At 38.9% G+C, this 24,359-nt stretch overlaps 1 protein-coding gene across 2 annotated transcripts in view; it reads left to right on the forward strand.

Annotated features, from left to right (window-relative positions):
- The window catches only part of LOC126174903 (caprin homolog), an 84,422-nt gene extending 60,651 nt beyond the window's left edge, over nucleotides 1–23,771 (forward strand). The window contains exons 8-12 of one of the 2 annotated variants that reach the window (XM_049921332.1): nucleotides 87–359; nucleotides 2,761–3,043; nucleotides 10,529–10,684; nucleotides 20,335–20,478; nucleotides 22,901–23,771. In XM_049921332.1, the coding sequence (XP_049777289.1) occupies nucleotides 87–359; nucleotides 2,761–3,043; nucleotides 10,529–10,684; nucleotides 20,335–20,478; nucleotides 22,901–22,992 (948 nt within the window). In that variant the 3' untranslated portion in view covers nucleotides 22,993–23,771. The remainder of the gene's footprint in view (nucleotides 1–86; nucleotides 360–2,760; nucleotides 3,044–10,528; nucleotides 10,685–20,334; nucleotides 20,479–22,900) is intronic. The other variant, XM_049921333.1, reaches the window with a different exon arrangement.
- The last annotated feature ends 588 nt before the right edge of the window (nucleotides 23,772–24,359 follow it).

Consider the following 24,359-nt stretch of genomic DNA (forward strand, 5'->3'; position numbering starts at 1 on the left):
CCAATAATGTTTTAACCCTCATGTTTTCCCCCAGTTTCCCATGTTTAATTTCGTAATGAAAGTAATAGTTACATTTTTTGTCACAGGTTGTTTTTCAGGCACCAGCAGAAATGACACAAGCACACATCCCTGGTTTTGCTTCGACAACTCCAAATCCACCTCCTCCAATACCAATGCCTCCCTCTCATCAGACACAACCTGTTGTGCCAAGTCAGCCATCTGCGCAGTTCGCAGCAGCAGCAGCCACAGTTCAGCAACAACAGATAATGTCTGCAACATTTGTGTCGCAGGCCAAACCGCAGCAACAGCCACCGGCCTTTGTACCAGCTCAGCAACAGAAGCAGGATATTTCACCTGCAGTAAGTCAAAAATTAATACGATGTAATAATAATTAAGACACATATAACCTAGTGGAAAAAACCAATAAGAGCTTAAAATGTTTGGTGTAACGGAAACACACCAAAATATTTCCTTGGAAGGGTAGTCTGAAATAAAACTGACAAATTAGAAACAGCATTATTCAAACTTAAAAGTTCTCACATAACACTTTATTCCTTTTAAACATGTGTAGTGGCAGAAGATGCACTGTGCTCTACTGTATAGTTAATGTGAACATTGAACACAAAATGCAAGACTCAGAATTAGTTCTGGCCCAGCAGACAGTTTCAATATTAGGGAGTTTCAAAATTGCACACTCTGCTGCAGAGTGGAAGAGTCATACTGGGCACTTAACGAAAGCTCCCCTGTGGGTGCTTGGATATGCTTTGTGAGTAAACAACAGTTCAATTAAATTCAGTTATACCCATGGAAGACTCCTTTCACATTCAGAAAAAGTGGGGGAGTGGAGATCACATTGAGCCACTCTTGAGTTGCGTAGTGGATAAACATCATACTGCTCATTTAGACTGTTGTTTGAGTAGGCATCTTGATGCCACTAAAGCACGCATTTTTGAACTCCCGAATTATTCCGAGCAGCCTATAAAGCCATACTGAGATATATAAAATTGTGGTTGCTAATTTCATGTGGTTTTAAATTTACAGTGATGAGAATGTACATAATCTTACTCATGTCCTACTTGGTTTTACATGGATGTGCTGCAAAAAGGTTCAGTGCATAGATACTGAAAATATTTCACAGTATCACACCACCACTTGCTTAAACTGTAACATCTCTTGCGACCAGTAGTCATGCATGGAGGTGGGGGCACAATTTTTGCTATTGGTTACTACTTGAAATATACAAGGAATGTGCGCACACTCATTTGTTTCTGAGTGTTTCTTTTGTAACTTCCTGCAAAAGACCACTATGTAGACTTTGAAATCATCATGAGTGCACTAACATGAAAATTTATTTTCAATATTTGGAAGAAAACACAGGCAGCACACAAGTGAATTGTACAGACAGGTACAGCAAGACACCAGTGGCTGTCATGTCTTGGGATAAACTGTCTGTTGCTACTGCACATCTTCACACTACCCTCTTCCTCCAATAAATCAGGCTTCACTTACTGGTCCTAATGGGCCATTTATTACAGACTAGCCACATTGTCTTCATCTGCCAATTGAGTAATTCAGATGTGACATGGGGTCAGCACACCACTCTCCTGACTGTTGTTGGTTCGCCAGCCTTCAGAACTATTACTTCTCACTCAAGTAGCTCCTCAGTGGGCCCCATTAGACTGAGTACATCTAATTTGTCCTCACACAAAGGAAAAATCCCTGCCATTACCAGGAATTGACCCCAGGCCTCCCACACAGACTTGATGCTGCTGATCTTATAGCTATGGACAATTTTCTAATGCTTACTGGTTGAGTACATTGTTATTGATGATGATGATAAACCCATGTGCTGCCTTATCTGTTGATGTAATTATTTACAAACGATAGTGCTAATTAAGATGACTGTTTTGAACAGTGCAGTTTTCTTAGTAATTTTTATTGCATGATACAGTAGTATGTTCTCATCCCTGTTTCACCTCCTAATTCTGGCCTCAGAGCATGCAAATATGAAGTAAGTTGCTGTTTGAAATCCAAAAAGTCTCTAGCATTAGGAAACAGTTTATGGACAGAAACATACATCAAACACAGCCTAACACCCGTACAGCTAAAATCTCCAAGAATTAAATAGTACGACCACAGTGCCTTACCAAACATGGTTCTACTGGAGGTGGTTGCTCTTGCCTTTATTTAACATATAAATTTACTTATCCCTACTGTTATAGTGGGATGTATGATTTTCTGTGGACTCTGAAGTACAGTGAATGCTATAACATTTCTGCTATTATATTTTCTCTAAAAGGAAAAATCGAATAAATAGAGTTACTGCTTGACTCTCTGCACACAGAAAATTAAAGGGAACTCACTCAAGTGCATTGTCAGAAGATCAGCCAACTGGTTCTTTCCATCTGTAGGCTTCAACATATTGCTCTTCTGTGTGACAAAGCCATGAATGAATGGGGCTGGATGTTTACACCTAAGGAAACATAAGTCATGTAATGGGGCTGTTTGCCACTTTGCACTCAAGATTACAGATTTACATGTGTATAAATTACTTTTGTATGGGTTGTTCATTGTTGAAGTTTAATTAATTTTAAAATTCTGTAAATTATTGAAAGAAAATATTGCATAGATCAGATCCTCATCTTATGACAAAGTGGAAATAACTGCTTGTTCTCCACATAATCATATAAGTCTATTAAGATATCAGTTCTGCAAAAGTAGTCACTAAGAATAGTTCAGTATGTAGTCAATCCCTTACAGGTAGTGGTGCCTGAACAGCAGCCCATTCCTGACACTAAGACTGCCGCTCAGGGCAACACTTCCGAATGGCAACAAGTTGAAACGACAACTCCATCTGGTGACTGGGGAAATACAGAGAACCAAGCTGCTGGTGACTGGGGCACTCCCGAAAATGCTGTAGCAGCTGATGATTGGAAAGGTACTGACAATGCTGGTTCAGGGGATGAGTGGCAGCAAGTAAGCAGCCAAGGAGACTGGAGTAACCAGACTTCTGAAGAATGGAGTACTGCAGGCCAAACAGATAGTAAGTAACAATTGGTGCTTATACACATTTCCTTGACTTTATTTCTTTTGGTGAGGGCAGAAGTGTTGTGTCAATTGTAGAATGGCCACGACTGTTTGTGGAACAGCCATTATTGATAGTGTTGCAAAATATTGTTCTCCTAACTCTGTATTTCAATGCTATTCTGTGCCTAATTTATTAATCAGTGTTTCTAAACTTATTAATAAGTTTATTAATAATTAATTAATTTGTCAGTCGGTAATAAGTAGAATTTTTGATCAGTTTGATTCATACTAAATTATCTACTCTGAAAAATCTGAACAATCTGGTGAAACTCAGTAGTTTGTGACTGTGTGTATATGCCTGTTACAGCTGCTGCTGCTCCTGCTTAAATAGAAATCCTTTTTCTGTAGAATTTGCACTTACACATGTAATACTGATATGAGGTACAGTTAAATAAGAAAATGTTCTTAACTGCCCAATTCTGTCAGATGTAAATGTAACTTTAATGAAGGTTATAAGGTCATTACATTCACAATATCTATAAATGATCTGGCAAATGTTGTAAACTCAGTGGGGCTGTTTGTAGGTGGTGTTACAGCATACGGGAGTCAAAACTCCAAAAAAATTGAACCAAAATGGAGAAAGTCTTGCAGAAATTGGACTGTTCATGCAAGACTTAAAATTGCCCTCAATATATATTTATAAAGATATAGTGCACAAATAGTGGAAAAGACCCAGAGTTGCTAAATTAAATGACTAGTGTTCAGTGACGCTACAAAAAAGCATTCAGTACAGAACGGTTGTAAACCTGGTCGACCAGCTAGCTACAGACACCAGGGCTAGACTGTGTTCTGTTAGTTGGCTTCTGCATTGTGAAGTTGCAAATCCTATTGCAATCAGTCATATGATGATGGTGGTGATGTAGTTTTCTTACAGCAGCAAGTCCATGAAGAAGATTGTGAAATTCGAAGCCAGTGCTCCTGGTAGACAGCCATCACATTTGATTCCAGACAACACTATAGCCATAGTGAAGCCATCATAGAGAAAATTCACTGCAGTGTACTAAGTGACATTGTCAAAATTGTTAGGATTAGTTGTTGTAGAACAAATTCCTATTTCACGAAGTGTATGCTAGATTACTAGTGGGTTGCTCTGCCAGCTGATGATGAAAAACAGTGAGACAACACTATTCCAAAACTATAGTTGTTCTGCACTGGAGCAGGGAGGTTGTGCTCAGCTCCTGTAGAAAATGAAAACATAATCATCATGGAGCACTTACTTGATACTTCATACCTCAGTTGGTCTTCTTCCAGAAATTTTTCTGCTTTTGCCGATCATTCAGAGCCTCTTCTAAGCTTCCGTCCCACCACCACCACCAGTCTATTGGTCAGCGTCTCCTGTCTTCTTCAGTTTACATCATCCTTCACATTGTCTCCATCTTGTTGGTGGTTTCCAAATTGGTATTCGTCCAGTTTCTGTCCATTGAAGGGCTCTTTTTCAAATCTATATTGTCCCTTTCTTTTAATGTGGCCGAACCATTGAAGTCTTTTTTTCTCTTCATAGTTTCTTTTAGGGAAATGATTTGAAGGGTCTTTAACACTGTTTCATTCCTTATCCTGCCCCCCCTCTTGTCTTAACACAAGATCCCTCATAGAAAGTGCATCTGTGTTGCTTGTATTTTGCTCGGATCTTTGTTAAGTCCAACTTCTGAACTACAGGATGAAACTGGCAGATAATGACTTGTAGATTGTGATCTTTGATTTGGCAGGTATTTTCAAATTTCTAACTATGTCTGACACACAATAATAAAATCCTGAACAATTTTCTATTCTCCCTCAGATTTCATCCTTGTTACCTTTCTTGGTTAATTTACTTCATAAATAGTTGAAAGCATGTACTTCCTTACCTATTTTGTTAAGACTTAAATCTTTCATTTTCCCCTCCTGATTTTCGTTACTTCATTTTTTGTTAAGCTTATTTGGTTCTACAGTTACTCGGTTGCATGCATTTAATTGTTCTTCCCATTTTTGCACCTTTTCTTCCCAAATCATCAAATCTGTATGTGCTCTGATTTTTAATATCACCTGCTGTTGACCCATAGTGAACTTCCTTGTTAAACCCCCTTCTCCATTCTAAGCCATTCAGATTTTTTGCCATCTATTATAAAACAATTCAGGCATATTTTTTACGTGTTTCTCATTTGTATATCCATTTTATTCAGACCTTGCCGTATCTTTCCCCTTCTAATAGTGTCATAGGCTTTTTTGTATCTACGATGTCTCCCAAATTTTTCTCTTTTTCACAACCTGTCTGGGTGTAAATATGGCATCTATAGTTGATTTTTCAGGTTGAAATCCTTGCTGTTCTTTTAGTTGTGGTTGTATCTTATTCCTGATTTTCTGTAAAATTCTTTCCATAAACCTTTGTGCAGTGGCACAGTTGTGCTTTTCCTCTGCAATTCTCACAGAACACTTTATTAACCCTTTATCACCCTTCTTATAGTTAAGTACAATAATTTGCTTTATCTAGTCATCAGAAATCTTTCTATACGATTTTACTATACTCATTATTCTATACAGCCACCAAATTCAGGTAGATCATGCAGCTTTAATCATTTCCACTGTGATGTCGTCTACTTCAGGAGCTTTGCCATTTTTCATTTGTAATACAGCTTTCTCTACATCCAGCATCTGCATATCATCTTCTATTTCCTCTGTGATGGTGATACTTCATATCCTCCTATCTCACCATATGTATTTATTTCATCTTGTTCTTCACATAGTTATTGGAAGTTTTAGTTACTGTGAGTGTTCAGTGTCAGTTCAGTTTTTTAGTAGTGTAGTGCATACTCAAAACCATTATTGGGCATGGCTAGCAACTGATTCACGTACCACACCCCACAATGAGCAAAATCATATCATGCCCGTGTTGACAGTCTGCACCATGTTTAAGTGTTCAGAAGTGGAGCTGACAGTTGATGTGGCAGTGCTGTAGTGACATGTGACAGGTGTCAAATATATATGTCTAAATAGTCAGCACGCAATTGCATAAAAAGAATTTAATTTCTAGAACAGTTTTAGGCACTTGGTGCCCTTCAAAAGGTTGTAACTACTTAACTATTTGCAGATGTTAACAATAACCACATAACAGCAATATGCTGTATGTATCTTATTGTTGACATTGGCAAATAATGCCTAAAACCAGTTAAGAAATTAAATTTCTTCTGTGAAACTAGTTGCTGATTATATACAACTACAGTTGCTCAGTATGGATAAAATACTATATCAGAAACTTCGTTTTAATTGGGCTTCCTACCAAAAAACATTAGTCTACAATCAAATTGAAATGATGTGGGTAGCTGCTTGTTGCAGCATAATGAAAGTCCCATGCAAAAGTTGTGGCAATAGCAGACATGAAATGTAACTCCTCCATCATTAACATAAATAGTAAAAATCTCCCTTTCACTTCTTTCAATTCCTCAAAGAAGTACTTCGTGGTCTGTTCTGATCAGTGGCGGGTACAGAAAAACCTCAAGGAGGGGGTGCTAAAGATATCTTCAGCAACCTTTACTTTTATCATAATAAAAAATAAGTCACATTCAAATAATCAGTTGTTCACTTTTTATCACTTCCAAGTTATTGTGACAATTGTAGCTTTCAGATTGACTACCTGGCAGCGACTCTGCTTCCCTTCTCTATGTGTTTCTGTTGTTTTGAGAATATTTGCTGCCAGAATGTTCGGGAGTGTGAACAAATACCTACTGTGAAAGCGCAAGCCAACCTGTACCTTACGACGAGTAAAATAAGGGCGAGTTTCCAATGATATCATTCGGCAATTAGTATGTGATGTGTGTGGAACTTCTGTTGTCGATTCCGTTCGTTTCTCGTGCATTCGGTAGAGGGCCTATATAGTAACAATGCGTTTTGGTTATCTTCTCGAAAGTCACTATTACTGGAGATATATGCATCGATAGTAACGGTTACGTTATTAGTAAAAATATTGTTAGGTCTCGTAACAACTACTACAGAATGTAAACTAGTTTCATATTCAGCAAATAGTCCATATTTATAACGCTACATATTGAAGGTTCTCTGTACAAGAAGTCAGTAGAATATTCGCAAATGTTCTCGAACAAATGCCAAACAGAATAACGTATTGAGATTACTACAACGGCTGCGACTTTTCTCATAGGCATGTGTTAGCTATCTGTCAGACAGAAATGTATAAAATACAATGACACAGATGCGTGTGTGCTACATAGGAAACCTGCTGCCTCCCCCCCCCCCCCCTCTCTCTCTCTCTCTCTCTCTCTCTCTCTCTCTCTCTCTCTCTCTCTCTCTCTCTCTCTCTCTCTCGTGAATAGATGCATGGCAAATACAGGACCCTGAGATACTGCAGCTCTTTCCTTTGAGCTGCATAGCTTCCCTTTCCACATCCCTCCCTGTCCTCAGTCTCCACTCCCACCCCTTCGCTTCCCCTTTTCCCTCTCTGGGAGTATGTTTCGCACCTATGTACAATGACAGATGCTTGTAAATGTGATGTGGTTTCTTTGTGTTTTCCTTGATTGCTCTCTTTACCACCTTCTCCGCTGTGGCGTTAGAGAATTCTTCTGTTCTTTCCTTTTCATTTTCCTCCATTTCTTTCTTTCCTCCCTGTGCATGTCTGAAGGCAACGCGTAATTCCCCACCCCGGCTAGACAAGTAGGATACGTACATAACCCTGGTAAAGACCAGGCCCAGGGAGGGGTGATTAGCCAAACTGGTACCTTCTGAACGTGGTGATCGGTCCCTCTGTTCATTTCTCAGGAAGTGTGACTTGAGGTGTGGACAATCACCTAAGGTGGGAGTGCCCTCAGAGAGGTCCCCCACTTAGGAGCGTGCCATTGGAGATGCCAGTAATCATGGGGGCTACCTTCACAATGGTTCCTACAACTTCTGCCCACAAGAGAAAGCTACACGAGTCTCAGCCGCAGAAAATTCTTCCCTCAGTGCCGAAGCTGTCAGTTGTTTCTCGGCCTGACGATGGTCAAGACTTCTCAACAGTAAATCCTTTCATTATTCAGAAAGGTGTCGATGCAATTGCAGGTCCTATAAAGTCTTGTTCCCAATTACAAAATGACACCTGGTAGAAACACAGTGCCCTCCTGGCATAAAAATTGCTTCGAACTACGCTGCTGCAAACCTTCCCTGTCCAGATGGAAGTTAAACTCATAATACAGGGTGGTTTATACCCGATCACTTGACTGATTATCAAATGAGGACATTCAAAATTACCTGTCTGATCAGGGAGTAACGGCCGTACATAGTGATGAAAAGGATTGAAAAGAAATTGTTACTCACCTGCACTCTCTTCTTGACGTTTGACAGTTAACTGCCATCGAATGTTAAAGTGAGATCTAAGATAATTTCAGCTCGCCCTTGTATCCCCAACCCTGCACGTTGCTATCAGTGTCAGAGGTTCAATCATACTAGCCACTTGTGTTCCAATCCAGCTAAATGAGTTACCTGTGGCAGAGATGCCCATGAGGGTGGTTGTCCACCCTATCCCCTCGCTTCATCAACTGTATGGATGACTACGCTGCTTCCTCTAGAGATTGTCCTATTTTTAAAGATGAATGAATTATTCAGGAAATCAAAGTGAAGGAAAAGGTGTCTACCTTTGCTGCTTGTAAGTTATTCACCAGTAGAAAGCCCACTGTTCTCCCAGAGGGTAAATACAGCACTTTGCTCACCTCTCTTCGACCTACTGAGGAGGTAACCATGCAGACTTGCGATCTCACCTCTAGTGCCACAGTCGTCAGATACCTCTAGTGCCACAGTCGTCAGATCGGCTAGCCCAAAGATCGCCTGTTCCACCTCCCCACTATCACCTGCTCACTCTAAGGCTCAACCTTCATTGGCTCCTGCTAAATCACGGGCCCCAAAATCAGACACCCAAACATCCAAAACAAGAGCCTACTCGTGAAGATTTTTTATGTACCCAGAGCTCACAATCCTCCACTCCTTCATCTCAATGTCCTACTTCCAAGAAGGCTCAAACGAAACACAGTTCCTCTCCTCCTCCACCATGGCGGCTCTTGTACTACATCACCCAGCACTAGCCACTCTTGGCAGTCTTCAGTGTCGCCAAGACACACCGCTGGGGCAGATCAACCAGCTGACTACTGGTGGCAGGAGCTGCCCCCGAACAACTTATGAATCAGCCTCTTCTGCCTCTGACTGAATGCCATTCCAAGCCGTCGGCCACCGGCTCTCAGTGGTTGCTGAGTTGACTGCCACCACGGTGAGATTTTTCCTTTTTCGTCCACCCTATGTCAATTATCCATTAGAATATCTATGGAATTCACTCTTGATTGGAATGAACCGTCTATCCTCTTACGATCGTACTCCCTCGTCATCTTCTGTCTTCAGGAAACAAAGCTACATCCCCAAGATCGCTTTGTCTTCTCTCATTTCCAATTGGTTCGGTTTGATCTCCCCTCTGTTGCTGGCATTCTGGCACACAGGGGACTTGAGATTCTTCTCCATGATACTATCTATTATCACCCAATCCACTTACATCATTCCTTCCAAGCTATCGCTGTACGTCTCTCCCTTTCTGGATTCACCTTCTCTCATTGTACCATATACATTCCATTGTCCACACCAATGGCAAAACTGATCTCCTTCATCTGTTTGGTTAGCTCCCACCGTCCTATTTGCTGGTTGGGACTACAATGCCCACCCGTGACACGCATCCTCATATGTATCTGCCGCTGGTTCCGATGAAGAAATAAACAAGTGCAAAAGTAGTTGCACGAACTCAAACCCAGTTCTTTTCTATGCGATATCACATACTACATAAGTGCAGGTGATTATGCGTGTGGAAGATGATGCCAAAATGTAGTACTAATTTGTACTGCATGTGCACAGTAAACAATTTATTATTATTATTATTATAAGAAGCAGTCAAAGAGAAACAAGCCGGAGGCATAATTACAGAAACTAGTACCTGTATGTGTATTGACCCTGGCTGTTGAAACTTGCCCCACTGTGACACAAGGCAGTGAATGGCTGTCTTATAAAATTCATGGGGTTGCAGTGTGAACCAGTTCCGCATGTACAGCTGGACATCGTCATCCGAGGTGATCGTTTGCCCCCCCTAGAGCCTTTTTAAGGGGACGAAAAATCAGGGAGAGAAGTCTGGACTGTGTGGAGGGTGGCCAAGAACCCCCCCCCCTCCCCCCCACACCATTTGAATTTCTGCAGGAGTGCCATGACTGTGTTGGCCATATGAGACTTTGCATTGTTATGGAGCAGAAACATTTGTTTCCTTTGTCTAATCCTCTTCTTTAGGCTACAAACCTTTCATTTGTAGATTTGGTTAGTTCTTAGTGCATTTGTTACTCTTAATAAAAATGAACTCAAAATGTAGACTCACTACAGTTTTACATATTCTGTATAATACTTTCTTCCCTTCCTTGAGACTTACCTATTATATTAAAAATTGAGTTATGTCTTGCAGATTACACAACTCAAAGTGGGCGTAATTATGGTGGCCGTGGTGGTAGAGGTGGCAGAGGAGGCGGTGGAAGGGGTTCATCCAATGGTTACTCAGGAAGAGGCCGTGGTGGAAGTGGTTACCAAAATGGCAGAGGTGGTGGCAGTTCAGGTGGTGGCGGTATGTATTTACAAGCATATTAAAGTCTTCTGAATGTTTGATTTTGCCTGACAACTTTCCATTGTTCAATCATTCTGAATGAATGGTTCTTCCTTCTAAAAATGATTCAAGCTTAAATTGTAGTGATTTATAGAGTGCAGTTTCCTTGAATTCAGAATATGGCATTATAAAAACACACATTCAACAATGAGGAAGATTGGTTTCAAAGGTAAGGCCTAGGTTGAGGAACCAAAAATGAATGTACGAAATTGTACTGGTGAGTGATAAATGGTTGACACAAACTTGGAAGGGAATCACTTTTTAACTAGCACAAGCTGTGGAAACTGTTTAGGAACTTGTGCGTCTATCTCAACCATGCAAGAACAGTTTGAAGATTTTGATCATATCTGGCAAAAGTAGAGGAAATGCTAGTCAATTTGTGTGAAACAGCAACCAGCCACAAAATTGATGTTCAGATAATTCCCATCGCTAGTTTCTAAGTGATACAGTTCTTCTGATTGTTTTAGCATGTAGCACACTTTTAAACCAAAATGGTTACTTATTTGACTTGACTTAGGTGATATGACAAGGAAATCGTATATAGGTACGATATTCCACAAACTGATTTATTATCCACAAAATACAATAAAAATTTATTTTACTGTTTACCAGAAGCACAATAATAAATTTAAACAGAAATGCCAATAAGTAATAACAAGACTTGATGAATAAACACAAACTGCTTTACAAATTTGCCCTTGCTAAACTTAGATAGGCTGAGTGCAGTTATCAGGGTTGGAGCTACAGTAGGGGAAATAATTCAATCGTAATGTTTGCGTGCACATCATTCAGAGCCCTTCATGTTGATGTAAATTTTACTACTGAGTGGCAGGAGCACGTATTAGTGATCAGGCAGCACCTCGGTATTGTCTCTCTGTTAAATTTCCCTTCATGCTTTGGGAATACAATTTTAACAAGAAGGAAAAGTTGAATTAATTCAATAAAGGAATATTTTAATGTTCATTTTTTTGGGGAGGTAATTTGGAGGTGTGTGTGTGTGTGTGTGTGTGTGTGTGTGTGTGTGTGTGTGTGTGTTGGTGTGTGTTGGTTGGTTGGATACACAGCATCTCACTAGGCGCACCCAAACCTGAGTAGCCACTTAGCTGCTGGTGGTGGTGAAATCTTGGGTTCATTAAGTGCACCAAGAATTGTAGTGTGCAAGAAACAAAATGCACAGCACAAGAAATAAGTTTAGAGTTCCTACAAAGTTTAGGGTTCCTACAAGCTATAAACTTCCTGCAAAACTGATGTCCCATTGTTCACTTGTGAAATACCTTGCCAATAGTTCATTGTAAATTTTTGTTCAGTGGTTCACCTATATTGGACTAAAGTTTGTGATAAAGGTTCTAAATAAAAAGGAAGCTTTCTGTTACTCACAAAATGAAGCTTCCAAACTAAATATATAGTGACACTATAGTGAAATAATCAATTTTTACACTGTTCTGTTCACATATTGAAGCTTATTTCCTGCTTTTTGATTGTCTTCCTAGACAGCAACAGTTGGCCCCAACTTGTCATCTGTTGATTAATGAAAGGAAATACTCTGTCGCCAACTGTTTTTAGACACCAAACTTGGAGTAGGCAGCTGAGGGTTATATACATTATGTGGTCAAAAGTATATGGACACTGGCTGAAAATTACTTAAAAGTTCGTGGCCTCCATCGGTAATGCTGGAATTCAGTATGCTGTTGGCCTTGTTGACAGCTTCCATTCTCACAGGCATACATTCAATCAGGTGCTGGAAAGTTTCTTGGGCAATGGCAGCCGATTCTTCACCCAGTGCTGCACCGAGGAGAAGTATCTATGTCAGCAGTGAGGCCTGGTGCAAAGTCAGCATTCTAAAAAATCCTTAAAGGTGTTCTGTAGGATCCAGGTCAGGTCTCTGTGCAGGCCAATCCATTACAGGTATGTTACTGTGGTGTAATCACTCCGCCACAGTCTGTGCATTATGAACAGGTGCTCAATCATGTTGAAAGATGAAATTGCCACCCCAGTGAGAAGTAAGAAGGTGCTTAAAACATCAATGTAGGCCTGTGCCGTGATAGTGCCATGCAAAACGGGGTGCAAGCCCCCTGCGTGAAAAACACGACCACATCATAACACCACCGCTTTCGAATTTTACTGTTGGCATTACACACGGTGGCAGATGACGTTCATCGGGAATTTGCCGTACCCACACTCTGTCATTGGATTTGCCACATTGTGTACCGTGATTAGTCACTTCACACATTTTTCCAATGTTTACACTCCTTACACAAAGCGAGGCGGCGTTTGGCACTTACCGGCATGATGTGTGGCATATCAGCAACTGCTAGACTGTGAAATCGAAGTTTTCTCACCTCCTGCCCAACAGTCATAGTACTTGCAGTGGAACCCGATTCGCTTTGGAATTGTTGTGTGATGGTCTGGATAGATGTCTGCCTATTACACATTACTACCCTCTTCAACTGTCAGCAGTATCTGTCAGTCAACAGACAAGGTTGGCATGTATGCTTTTGTGCTATATGTGTCCCTTCACATTTCCACTTCACTTAACATCAGAAACAGTGGACCTAAGGATGTTCAGGAGTGCAGAAATCTCACATACAGACGTATGACACAAGTGACACCCTATCACCTGACCACGTTTGAAGTCCGCGAGTTCCGCGGAGTGTCCCATTCTGCTCTCGCAATGTCTAATGACTACTGAGGTCGCTGATATGGAGTACCTGGCAGTAGGTGGCAGCACAATGTACCTAATATGAAAAAAGTGTATTTGACAGTATCTGGATACTTTTGATCACATAGTGTAAGTGCAGACGTATTGCACTAACACGATAGGTGGCCTTATTGTGAAATGAGTAAAGTGCTGAAAGATTTAAAATGGATCATTGCAAGAGAGTACTTCCATTAGTTTTGTCTGACAATGGAGCAAATGTGAAAGTTTGAAATTGTAGTATGAAGTGTAACCTCTTCATAAGTTATGGGGGAGATTTGAAAGTATAAAAGTGACTGGCTCACTCGTGATCACATGGGCCTTGTCTTGTACATCATTGCAATACTGTTTTCAAGTTGATAAAAAGTCTGGATTTGACACCAGGTTCTACGAGAATCAGTAATAAAGCTGTCAGAGGAACTGATTATACCTCACTCCTTACTTATCCATGCGTGCAGGTACACTTTCCTTTTTTAAGCGTAAAAATTTAAAAGCGATCACTGACATGTCACACACAAGAAGCTATGCACCTAAGCTGAAGACGTAGGCCGCTTTAGAACTTTGAAGTTATCCTACTGTCAAAATGGCTTCATGAGAAGTGGAACATTCCAAAAGGCAGAAATTTATTCAGAGACAAGGTCGAAGAAATTGCTCTTGAAACTAGGGAGTTGAAGACTTGATTTCAGCCCATCAAGTGGCTGGCAGGTTGGTTTGGGGAAATGGATAAGGACACAATAACAACTGACCATGATTTCAGGCAGTAAGTAAACTATTCAACATTGGAAGAAATTACCACCATAAAAAAATTTTATAACACTTTTCACCTACTGTTTTATTTGCAGTGCATTGATGACTTTTGAAATTAGTATGTTTCTTATTTTGGATGCCAAGAGATGGATGCAATAGGAAAAAATGTCATTCTCATTGACAGATGCCTTGTGTGTCCAAAGGTAGCAATGTTCATATTCATTCTTGCTGTTGTTTCTAACCAATACCAACCAGATAATGACAACTGTCAGTTGTTTATGCTGGCAAGGATAAAGTGAACTTCACCTCTCAATTACTACTTTTACCATAAAAATAATGGACAGTCATTAAGGTTTCATTCATTTTGTGTACCATTTAGTTGAAAGAAAATTGAGCATAAACAATTTAGTCTTCTTTCTGGATGCTGTATTTAAACTGAGTAATCAGTTGATTTTCTATGTGACTTAAAAGTAAATGCCTATTGAGTTAATGAAAACTGTATGGCACTAAAATACAGAGTATCAAAAAGAATCATCCAATTTGGAATGTCTATATTTCTGAAACTAATAAACATATACAATGATATTCGTTTTTTGATGAACGTGAAACTGTTTTTCATACCGGAAACTATTTTTCATACCTTTCATAGATATTCAATACGCCCCCCCTTGAGATGCACGGCATATGTCATTGGGGTATTCATATTGTTCCCGCACTGCAGTGAGCATGCGTTGAGTTACAGCTTCAACTGCTCTTATGCGATGCCTCAGTTCATACACTGTTGTTGGTAACAGAGGCACATAAACAGTATTTCATAAATCCCCGTAAGAAATAATCACATACAGTCGGGTCTGGTGACCTTAAAGGCCAGTAATGTAAGGCTGAATCATTTGGTCCAGTAGAACTAACCCGTTGTTCAGTAAACCATTGATTTAAAAATTTCTGCACTTCCAGAAGCCAGGGTGGCGGTGCTCCATCCTGTTGGTAAATGAAGTCATTTGAATCAGTCTCCAATTGCGCGAAAAGAAAAGTCTCGAGCATATCGACATATGTGCTTCCTGTAAAAGTGTTCTCAGCAAAGAAAAATGGATCATACACATTTTCTCATGAAACTGCACAAAACATACTAAATTTTAGTGTCCCTCTTATGTTGCAGAACTTCTTGTGGTTGTTCCATGTCCCATATTCTCACGTTGACAGTTCACCATTTCCATTTAAATGGAATGTCACCTCATCACTAAACACTGAGTGTAGAGGAAAACTGTCATCCTCCACCTTGTCAAGAACGAAATTACAGAACTACACACGTTATCACCTTCACCATTTTGTTTGATTTCATGTGTAAACATAGATGCAACACACACCAGACGGACATCGGGGCATGTTGAGCTGTACGGTAAAAAGATTTCTTGCAGACTCCTTGTGAAACTGATGGATTCGTTCGATGTCTGTCAGACACCTGGGGATGGCCTGGTGATATGCCTTTACACAACCAACCTGTTTCTCAGAATTCTTCTTGCCATTGTCTAATTCTCTGTGCTGTAGGAGGAAGCACACCATGTAGCAAAAGTCGCACTTAACAGTTATTACTGCCCCGCACTGTGCGAAACATAAAACTCAAAATGCTTTCTGTTGTCCTGACACCAATTTTTTATTTATTTATTTATTTATTTATAGAACTGCTGCTACGTAGCAGAAACATGTAAAACTAGAGTGTATCCTCTTTCTAACAGTGTTCATGTCCATACCTCAAATAACATAACTATTATGATCTTTTTTAAAACGGGATGATTCATTTTGATAAACCCTTTATATTCTAGGATTTGTTAAGGCCAAGTCATATGGCTTTGTGATAGTGCTACTGATGTGATCGAAATGTCTCAAAAGTCTGATAATTGGTCACTTCATTGGCATATTTCAGCTATACCCCTATTTAAGGAAAAAAGTATTTCAAAGAGATTTGTTAAAGAAATTTCTCCAAATAGTAGTAGTTATGAGGCCTCCATCACCATATCTTGATTTGTAAATAGAACATGGCAATGGCTTCTATTCATAAAAGCATAACAACTTAACAGAGAAATGTAAATACAGCTGATAACAATATTTCCACAGAATTTGATACAAAAATTTTGACGGACATTGCCCTTAACTGTACAAAGATTTTTAAGGATAAGTGATTCTACATATTTTCTACGCATGCCTATCCATTGCTTGGCATATCTTGTATTTCACAAGTAGTGATCGGTCCTTGATGGGACGCTATACTCTAACCTTCCTAGAACAGAGCACATGTTTGTAGTAAGACGATACTATTATGGATGCGTGACACCAAAATGAATGTTATGCTACACATTAGATTTAATACGTAATAGGACATTCGGAGAAGCCAACAAAAGAGAATGGTAGGAACAACAGGGTGTATACTACATGGACAAGGGGAAAAAAATTCCCGGATATCCCGTTTCAAAAATATACTTTTCCCGGGTGAAAATACTTTTTCTGTGCTGAGTGACAGAAGGTTTTCCGTAGATTTTTTTCCCCTCAGAACTATAAAACTTATCAATCCTTTGAATGGTTAACATTTTATACAATGGCATAGAACTTCCTGGGGAAAAAAGACTGGGAGAGAAGTTTTCGAAAGACTTTTGATGTGCAGCAACATATACGCTGCATATTTTCATATTACGAAAGTATAAATTCGAATTGCACCAAACACAGCACATTAATTTCCGGAGCATTGAAATAGACTGCAATGTCCTTTTATAAGCAAGACACAAAGAGGAAAAGATAATGGTTTACATTAATATACATAGTATATAGCTACAAGAGAAGCTGCGTTTCCACATGTAATATTGATCTTTTTCGTATGTGTTATACTTTAAGATACATCACACAAATGTGCCAGTAAACTTAAAATAATGACACAAATGACGGGTCTTCTGGGCTCGAAACTCTTGTAAGTGGGTTGTCCTCAATGTGTTCCGTTTCAAACGCTCTGCAATTTAAGAAATTCATCCCACTTTCTCCCTCGTAACATAACTAATCTTGCGTTAAAAAAATATATACATTACTTTGAAAATAACGCTTTTCGAACCACTGTTCGCAATACTATCCCAAAACTGTTAGAAATAGGTTCGATTTAGCAGTTGCCAGCAAGAGCATCGAAATTTGGTAAACCATACTAAAATGCATAATTCGGCTTGAAGTGCACATTGGTTTTTTTCCACATTCACAATAAAGTAGGTACCATGTGATATGAAGCTTCTCAGTGTGGTTTTTGGGATGTAAATTTTCTTGGATTACCAGTACTGTACTGTCTCGTTTGGTTCTTCATTATGGCATAATGCTATACATGGCAGAAGATGAAAACGCGCTTCAAATTCAGCGAACAGTTGGAAGTAGCAAATACTATGGAATGTAAAACTTAGTTTCAAATAAAGTGATTGCCTCAGCAGAAAGATCAATAAAGTCAAATTTCTTTAGCAAACCGACAGAAATAACTTCATTGTTCTGCAAGGCGATTAATGCTTGACTGCTAATAACTTGGAAATAAAATCAGAAAACTGGAACTAATACATTTTTGCCCTCCATAGTTATGTGAATGTATTTTAATTCACTTGATCGCTCCCAGCCAGAGGTATCCATTTTGTCTTCATGTGGGAGCTGTAAACGAAGAGGAATCGGCAAAATCACTTAACGCAAACACAGGTCACGTGGAGACTAACCCTCTCCCCACTGCAACTCGGACAACTCTGTGCATGCACGGATGTGGCAGATAGGACACGCGAGAAAAATTTTTTCATTATCATCTGGCTGCTTGCTGCTACTGCCGATACAGCTAACAGCCACACTTAAAGTAGTGGGAAGTGGGAACATACTGCTCACGCGCGAGTGAACTGCGCATGAGCCTGCTGGCAACTGGTCAAATGAACCTAATGTAAACAGTTGTAGTGTCATGCTCATAGAAAGCAGTGTATTGTTGCGAAGTATCACATAGTCTTTGACATATTTTTGCTGTTTGCAGACGCTTGTGCATGCATGGTGTTTTGTTGTAAATTATGCATTTCCTTTGACACTAAAGTTTTAAATTTTTTTCCTCTAGTTTATATTTTATTGCTGCATCATTCTCCAGTAGCAGGATATAGTAACATTATTTGCTGGAGAATCAATTCTTACCAGTCAAAATTACAACAATTTAACTGAAAGCTAAACCAAAGAAAAATTCCTGGGTATTTCCTGATTTTCTCCCGGATTGAAAAAATTCCATGTTGTCTCGGGAAATATACACCCTGGACAACACCAGACCTGCAATGCAATTTTGTAACGACTTGTCATCTCCTATTGTGATGACGTTCCCTGCTTTTCTTCTTTGTTGATTGTCCTCTGTGTTGGCGTACTGGTTGAAACATGGGTTGTGGAAGTGCAACTACTGTCTACTGTAAATGATGTAGCTGACATGCACAGTTGCATTTGTCTTTTACATTCACTGTTCACAACCCCACAATATTATACAGTTATATGGCCAGTGCTCTATTGTTTAACTTTTGATAAGCCTCATATATAGGTTGCAGGCAAACATCCACATATTGCTACAATAGTTTACTATTGAACATCTACAAGCAGTAAAAACCTAACCATAAAGTTCACAGTTCCTGAAGAATACAAAGGCACGTATGGAGCAGACAGTCTTTGTCTTACGGCACGGCCTAATTGTGTAACACTTATTTCACAGTTAAGTTGAAGCATTGTTGTTCCAACCAACACAGGTTTCCCATCTGAAACTGGGATCATGGACTGATTGTCTCATTCCAGGAAGGGGGCCCTTATATATCCTCACGGTACTGAAACTACACATTGTTCGAAGTTAATATTACAGAACTTACGATTAAAACTTAACTCATTAAATTAACTGAATACATCCAAAAATTCCATCTTTTTAACAGTTCCTTCTACTGCAAGGGTAAAGCTGAATTTTGTTTAAATCATTAAATTAACATATATAGTTATGCAAACAACACTTTTGACAAAACTAAGTACTTGGTAATTAATTTAAGGCTGGCTTTACTAACATGTTTTTGAATAGACAAATAGATACTTTAAGATTACTAGCATTTAGTCTTCCAAACGTTTACAATAATTACAGAATTTATATTTGTTTACTTATAAACAATAGAATTTAAGTTGTGAAAAAATTACTGATTTCACCCTATAACAAAAGATACTAACTAGGCATAATCAAAATTAATCAGACAACAAACTGCATACCCAAAACTAAGCACAAAATTAGATCTTGTTATATTCCTTAAAACTGAGAGCCAGCCTTTCTCTTTTTTGAAAATACAGATTATATTCACATGTTAATGGTAATTAGTTAAAAGTGAAAAAACGAATTTAAGGAGGCAGGTGGCAAAACAAGAGGGGAAATAAAAATATCCTAGCTTTCTTTCACACTATGGTGACTCAAACCATCATACTTGAACTTGCCTGCCGCTCCACCCTCTGACTGTAGGCTTGGTAGCATCATAAAACACATGCAGCACTAACTGTTTTGGGACAGGTTGGAAAGGGAATCATCTAAAAACATATTTTCCACTAAAGCAGAGCTGTTCATTGCAATTAGCTGTTCGTTTCTGGACAGTGAAAGCGTACTGTGTCACGTGTCTGTTGTTGTAGCATGCTGTGTCACGTGTCTGTTGTTGCAGCATGCTGTGTCACGTGTCTGTTGTTGCAGCATGCTGTGTCACGTGTCTGTTGTTGCAGCATGCTGTGTCACGTGTCTGTTGTTGCAGCATGCTGTGTAACATCCCAAATAATATGGTTATGAAAAATCTACAGCATAGAGATAAATCCTGTCCAGTTTGATCTGTTGTGGCATGCTTGCAGTTGATTTTATGTTTCCACTTAAGACTGTTCTCTACTGCTAGAGCTTGTTGTAACATTGGCCTCTCCAGTCATGTGAGAACAATACATATGCTTAGCACAAATTTACTTCTATTATTTTTTATTGTTCAGTTATCAGTTTTCACATGTGTTGGTATGTGTTAAATAGTTCATTTTGTACTTCCTTAAAAAATCGTGATATAAAATTGATAGCATGGTATATAAAATGATTTGCATTGAAATTTGGAAAAACTTTTCTCATCCTCCCCTTCTGTGTCCTTAATGCTAGGTTACGGCTATCGAAACAGTGAAGGAGGCAGCAATTACTACCAGAATGGGTACCAGCAAAGAGAGAACTTCAGCGGTGGTGGTAACTATGCTGGTGGTTACAAGAGAGGAGGGCGTGGAGGACCAGGTGGTCCCAGAGGAGCAGGTAAGGCATTTTAAAGTGTTAAATTAGTCAAATGAAAATCATTCATCTTGTTTTTAGCAGATTCTAAGTAAAACTTTTGGGGGGTTGAGCATAATGGATAAATATACTGTGAACTGTAGCAGCCATCTCTCAACTATTAGGGAAAGTTGGTAATTTAGCAAGAGGCTTTGAGATGGAACTGTTGAAATCCTGACATGGTGTGCTGTGTTGTTATAGCATATGAAGGCTGTTCAAAAAGTAAGGTGACTTTTCAAATTCCACAGGCAAAAACAGATGTTCACTGTTTCAAGTGTACAGCATACTTAGTTTGTTTCTGACAGTTTGAAAGGTTAGATGTGTTTTTATGTGCTCAGCAATTTGATTATTATAAAAAATGGAGCAAAGAATTTGCATCAAATTTTGTGTGAAAAATGGAATCAAGTGCTCTAACATACTTGAAATGTTGACCGTGACATATGGTGAGTCTGCTCTAAGTATAAAAAAAAAAAGTTACAAGCTCTTCCAAGATGGCCTACAAGATGCCAATGATGAACCTCTCTCTGGATGCCAAAGCACATAAACAGATCATATGATTGAAGCTGAGAAGAAAATTATTTTGGAAAATCATCACATTACCGTAATCATCACATTACCATATCTGTTGGCTCGTGTCATGCAGTTTTTTCAGGTGTTTCGGGTACGAGATGTGTGTCAGTGTAGTTTGTTCCAAAACTTCTCAATTTTTATCAGAACAACTGTCGCATGTGCATCACTCGGAAGCTCTTGATGATGTCAATGATGATCCTGATTTGCTCAAAAGGGTCATAACTGGTGATGAAACATGGATTTACGGTTGACGTCGAAACCAAAGCCCAATCGTCCCAATGGAAGCATCCCGAAGAGCAAAGACCAAAACAAGCACACAAGAGTTCGATCAAATGTCAGACTTTTGCTCACTGGTTTTTCAATTACCATTCCGTAGTGCATCATGAGTTTTTGCCTCAAGGTCATATGGTCAATAAGGAGTATTACCTTGATGTTGTGTGCCGTTTGTGAGAAGCAGTACACAAAAAACAAATGGAATTGTGGACAAAAAATACATGGCTTTTGCATCACGACAATGCACCTGCCCATTCATTGTTGCTTGTGAGAGATCTTTTGGCCAAAGACAACACAATTGTGCCTCAGCCACCATATTCATAGGATTTGGCCCTGCGACTTTTTCCTGTTCCCAAAACTGAAGAGACCAATGAAAGGATGAAGATTTTCAATGATTGAGGGAATAAAAAACTGCATCGTGGGAAGTACTCAAGGCTGTACCGAAAAAATGCTTATGAGAAGTGCTTCAAGGCTTGGAAGAAGCATTGGCAAAAGTGTTGTTGTATCTGAGGGGGATTACTTTGAAGGGGACAACATGAATATTGATGAATGAATATTTTCTTCATAAAAATATAAAGTCACCTTAATTTTTGAACACACCTCGTATGTTTCATTTGGTGCTAAATCAGTTATTGAAACGAATGTTAGAACAGTTCTGGAAGGCAGACCAACGGGAAGAATTGTGGAGGCTGCTGTCCATGCTTCTTCGGTTCCCGTGTGTGTGTGTGTGTGTGTGTGTGTGTGTGTGTGTGTGTGTGTGTGTGTGTGTGTGTGTGTGTGTGTGTGTGTGTGTGGGCGCGCGCGCGCGAGAGTGAGAGAGTATTTTCAAAGTACACTATGATTCAATTTTATCCAATGATGTTTCATTCATTTTTATGTTTACAACTCATCATATCTTGTATTTCACAAGTAGTGATCTGTCCTTGATGGGACACTATACTCTAACCTTCCTAGAACAGAACACATGTTTGTAGTAAGACGATACTATTATGGATGTGTGACACCAAAATGAATGTTATGCTACACATTAGATTTAATACGAAATAGGACATTTGGAGAAGCCAACAAAAGAGGAATGGTAGGAACAACAGGGTGTATACTACATGGATATGACTGGGGTCAGTACAGTCCTAGCTTAAACTATTTGTTTTTCAATGTAACATTTACGAAAATAGAATTGAACAGCTGTTATACAAAACACCTACAACAATAAATAATTACTGCCCACTAATTTTTGTACCCATTGTTAGGGTTTTTTGCTTTGGTCATTGTTGTACCCTTCCTTGTACCATTGGGGTAATATGAATGTTGTGTACTTCTAGTACTGATGTCTGTTTTACTCATCTTTGCAGTGATGCACAAGTAGCTAAAATGAAAGTGTTTCCATTCCTTGTCTAATGTATTTTCATTTGTTGTGGTAGCTATTAGTGTAAGAGTTAAGTTGAAAACTGATTTTTGTTATTACTGAAACCAAGTAGTCGTTTAGCTCTTCTAATTTTTCTCTGCTAGTGTATTAAAAATGTCATTTCTTTATATTTAATAAGAAAGCACTTTGTTTTTACAGGCCAGAGGGGTGGACCTGGAAACCGTGGTGGCAACAATCCTAGAGGTGGTAGAGGTGGCAACTTTCCCCGTGGTGGTGGCAACAAGCAGTAACAGAAAATGATGCTTCTGTCTCACATTATGCCATCAGTCCTTGTTATGGCGTTATTATATGTACAGTTGAAGATGTGATCCTGTTGAGTGTGTGCTTTAACTGTATACAAGGAACAATGAGTTTATCTGTCTGTTGTGTGGAAAAGACAACAGATCTCAAGTGACATTTTTGTTCCATGCTTTTTTAAAGATAAAAAACTGCAAGATGTAATGTGCAATGACTAAGCAAGTAATCATACTGCATACTTCTTGAAGACTGTGCTAGATTCAAGCATTTTATTATTTGTGCAAATATAATGATCCCTATAGTTGTTGCAGAACTCTAGGGTGTGTTTGTAATTTACAGTTGCAATACGTCTTGCCAGTTTTGAAAGTTTTGGGTACACAAGTTGAAAGAACCACACAATTACAGACAGGTATAAAAGTATTATAGTTGTCAGAAGGCAGTTTTCACTGGACAACAACTGATATGATAATTCTTAAAAATAATTTTATAATAAAATGCCAAAAAAAGAGTACACGTGTATTAAAAAATGAATAACTAAAAAATACAGAAATTTATTTCATAGGCACTTAAGAGAACCTGCCTGAATTTTTGTTGACTGGGTCAGAGCACTCCTGTATTTATTTTGTGCCTTATTTTTGCTGTTTAGTAATGTTTTCTGTTTGACTGGTCTCGGAAAACAATTTAATTACAGACTTTTTAATCAACTTTTGTTTATTTAAAATTATTCATGATTTAATAGTGAACTGAAATAAAACACAACTTTGTTAAAGGAGAGTTGTGCTTTAGGCCACTTTGTCCATATATGCCCCATTAACATATATCGTGTTACCATATATGGAAGGCAGAACAAAAAATATTAAATATCTTCATCACAAAATATTGCAGTCAATATGCAGGGTTACCATATTTTCCAGACCCAATGCCACAAAGTAGTGCTTCAAAAACTAAATATACGTATCATTGAAGTATGCACCAAAGTTGAAGAACTTTAGTCTATTACTATGATATCAGATAATAGTTACAAGAAAAATTACTGCCCACAGTAAGCAGGGTTGAGTAGTAAATGGATACACTAGTTGTTAAACATTTAACATCTTCAAAACAGTTTTTAGAGGTTCACACAACACTGAAAGGTTACATCGTGATGATATTTTATGGCAACCCATTTGCAAGAGTTAAATTAGAACAGCTCACTATAAAGACTATAGATATCCTTTTTGTGTACATACATCATTCATGACAATACTGGGTGTGTTCCTGCTGCAGTTTAATAAAACACAATGGAAAACCCTAGCAGTACAGTGAGCTAATGTTTTATCAAATCATCTCTTACAATATTTTAGCAAAACTGTGTAAAAGA

This window comes from Schistocerca cancellata, chromosome 3, assembly GCF_023864275.1.
Source record: "Schistocerca cancellata isolate TAMUIC-IGC-003103 chromosome 3, iqSchCanc2.1, whole genome shotgun sequence".
NCBI classification, from domain to species: domain Eukaryota; kingdom Metazoa; phylum Arthropoda; class Insecta; order Orthoptera; family Acrididae; genus Schistocerca; species Schistocerca cancellata.